We start from the raw sequence: 3,417 nt of genomic DNA on the forward strand, positions 1-3,417 counted from the left end.
CCCCCCCCCCCCCCCCCCCCCCCCCCCCGGTACCGTGTGAGTGTTACCCAATCATCACCTCACACCTGAAACCAAACACTGAATACAAGAGGACCGAGGCTTTGCTTAGATCTCACATTGATCATCTAATAAACCAACAACTGCATTATTTTACCTTAATAAACAAATCAATCCACCGGCACACAGGATGATGTTTAGACTACAGTAAAACATCAAAGCTGTCACCATAACAAAATTAAATATTATGATTATCACTGTACATTTATGTGTTTCTAGTTATTTGGGCTCGACAATGTTTTTCATTTACCAAAAACATAGTTGCCTCGGTCCTCTGGTCTGCTAACCCAGTTCCCAAAGAGCACCGTTGGGACTTGGGACAAGCTCCGGTCTGAGCATATTAGTGATGAAGGTCAGATTTTGGTGCGATGACATGCTCAGTGGCAGAACCGATGTGGGTCCGGTGTCAGACTGGTGATTGGCTGAGAGGAGAGGAGATGGTCCCGCAGGCCTCTGGTCCATCAATGCCGGTGCCTGAACAAGGCTTCCACTTGAACACAAATCAAAGTCCAAAGTTAGAGAGAAATGCTCCTTTTATCCAAATAGACAAATCATTTTGTATGACTAATGCAATAGAGCCTCAGGGTTTAAAGAATTGTGATTATTATAATGACATAAGTGTAGTCTTTTATTGCCGTACATAAGAAATGTACCGGAGCACACTGCTCTCTAACGCAAGATGCAAAACTAAAATGATCCACATTGGACTCATATTTTACAGCAAAAAATTTTAGATAATTCAACACATCGACATTATGACTCTTATTTCACGTTGCGAAACTACTTGGGTAGGGTTAGGAAAAGTTCAAGGGTTCGGTTCAAATAGGTACGTTAGTACATAGTACGTAACGAGGTAACGTTACGTACTATGTACTAATGTTGTTACATACTAACATATTTACACACGTTACGTACTAACGTATCTACGTACTAACGTCCTTACATAGTTACATACTAACACATTTACAACAGTAACTTTCTAACGTTGTTACGTATGTTACAGACTAACATAGTTACGTACGTAACTTAAAAGAACTCAATGAGTTGACTTATAAAGCCTAATAGCTCATAAATATCTCATGACTGTCCAAAAGTTCTGAATTCTTACTTGTGTACTCCTGAGGGGACATCACAGCATTCATGACATCATCGAAGTGTTTCAGCCAATCCTGCTGCTCGCTCTCTGACTCGCAAGTAAACAGGAAGCTGCGCTCTGGTGTCTTTATGGTGATACCGTGTTGCCAGGCGCCGTTGCAGTGGGTGCCAGCAGGCAGGCCGGGGGAGGCGCTGTAACCGTGGTCCTTGTTCCCCAAGAACACCTCACCTTTGGCAAAGGCGTCCTTCAAAGAGACGGAGAGTGAGAGAAACGCAGGTGAAATGAGATACTTCTGAGTTTGAGGCACAGTGACAAAAGGTTTAGTGCTTGTCTCAGCTCCCAGGACTAGCCTAGCCTAGCTACATGGCTCGTGGGATGGTAATGTCTTCCGTCTTCCTCTTTGGTCCAGACTGAGATATTTCAACAACTACCGGATGGATTGTCATCCATTTTCATACACACACTGATGGAAACAATAGGACGAATCCCATCGACTGTGGTGATCTCCTGACTTTTTGTGGTGACGTTTTTTGGCCCCAATTTACTTCAGTTCATCAGTGTTTTGGATTCTTTGTTCACCGTGGAGGCATGCGAGAAAAACTCACTCCGGGTGAGTATTTGATATTCAACGGTCATTTTCGGGATAAAGTTCCTTTAACTTTGTTCTGAAAGGTGACCCCACTAATCACCTCAAATAGATCTCTGTGTTCAGCAGAAGTGTGAACAAACTGCTCTTCAATGCACAGTGAACCATTGAACACACAACATCAACCATGTGATCAAACTACACTTTGAGCTTCCTCCACATATTCCCAGTCCACGCTCAACTTCACGAGACTTCCTCTTGCTTTCTCATCTGCCAGTGTTTCTTGTCTAACTCTCTCGGGGTAAGTCGGGCATTTCGGTCACCTACAACCGTTGCACCTCTCCGTTGGACTATTGCATCAGCCACAATGCTGAGCTGTCTTAGCTATCTGATGAGTATTTAGCCAAGTCTTGGGCAATCTGAGCCGCCCCCTCTCAATGCAAGCCTCTGTGATAAAAGCACCACTCCCCCTCTTTCAATGACTCAGAATCACACTTTATCAACGTCTCTGCCTTTCAAGCGCTGATATCACATAAATGAAGTTGTTTGTTGAAGTGTTTGATGTATCTTACAGAATGAAGCTAGTGTTCAAAACACAGCAATCCGTACTGTAAGGTCATAGCACTAAAGCCACATGTATAATAATCTTGTGTATGAATGAAAGGACCTTATATCACCCTCTTACCACTGAGTCACAACCCGAACATCATCTACTTAATCTAACTTGCTTAAGGAAAGAGGAACCCTTCCACTCTCCATGGTGTTAATTCATATCAAGACGTTGTTGGTTGTTACAAAATCAACTGAAGACTTGAAAGAGAAACTGATTCTATTCGGAAGTCTTCCTGACGTGCGTGGGCGTGTGTGTAAAAAGATGCCATACCAGCGGATCTTTGAAGTACATGAGTCGCCTCTGGTCGAGAGTGAACCAGCGTTTCTTGAAGCCTTCCGTTTGCTGGAAAGACAAAGAAGTTGACAGAGACAGTCAGACATGAGGTGAGACAGACAGACATGAGATGAGACAGTCAGACATGAGGTGAGAGAGACAGACATGAGGTGAGAGAGACAGACATGAGGCGAGACAGACAGACATGAGGCGAGACAGTCAGACATGAGGCGAGACAGACAGACATGAGGCGAGAGAGACAGACATGAGGCAAGACAGACAGACATGAGGCGAGAGAGACAGACATGAGGCAAGAGAGACAGACATGAGGCAAGAGAGACAGACATGAGGCAAGAGAGACAGACATGAGGCAAGAGAGACAGACATGAGGCAAGAGAGACAGACATGAGGCGAGAGAGACAGACATGAGGCGAGACAGACAGACATGAGGCGAGAGAGACAGACATGAGGCAAGAGAGACAGACATGAGGCAAGAGAGACAGACATGAGGCAAGAGAGACAGACATGAGGCAAGAGAGACAGACATGAGGCGAGAGAGACAGACATGAGGCGAGAGAGACAGACATGAGGCGAGACAGACAGACATGAGGCGAGAGAGACAGACATGAGGCGAGAGAGACAGACATGAGGTGAGAGAGACAGACATGAGGCGAGACAGTCAGACATGAGGCGAGAGAGACAGACATGAGGCAAGAGAGACAGACATGAGGCGAGACAGTCAGACATGAGGCGAAAGAGACAGACATGAGGCGAGAGAGACAGACATGAGGC

The 3,417-nt window shown here is 45.2% G+C and overlaps 1 protein-coding gene across 1 annotated transcript; it reads right to left on the reverse strand.

Moving 5' to 3' along the window:
* Nucleotides 1–28: 28 nt before the first annotated feature.
* On the reverse strand, nt 29–2,725 carry LOC116399706 (arf-GAP with dual PH domain-containing protein 1-like). The gene is made up of 3 exons (XM_031877066.1): nt 2,623–2,725; nt 1,166–1,397; nt 29–547 (listed from the first exon to the last, which is right to left on the reverse strand). Exons 1-3 carry the CDS (start codon nt 2,641–2,643, stop codon nt 519–521), a joined length of 282 nt encoding a protein of 93 aa, XP_031732926.1. The 5' UTR covers nt 2,644–2,725; the 3' UTR covers nt 29–518.
* Nucleotides 2,726–3,417: the final 692 nt, after the last annotated feature.

Source organism: Anarrhichthys ocellatus, unplaced genomic scaffold, assembly GCF_004355925.1.
Source record: "Anarrhichthys ocellatus isolate YVR2014 unplaced genomic scaffold, GSC_Weel_1.0 scaffold124, whole genome shotgun sequence".
NCBI classification, from domain to species: Eukaryota; Metazoa; Chordata; class Actinopteri; order Perciformes; family Anarhichadidae; genus Anarrhichthys; species Anarrhichthys ocellatus.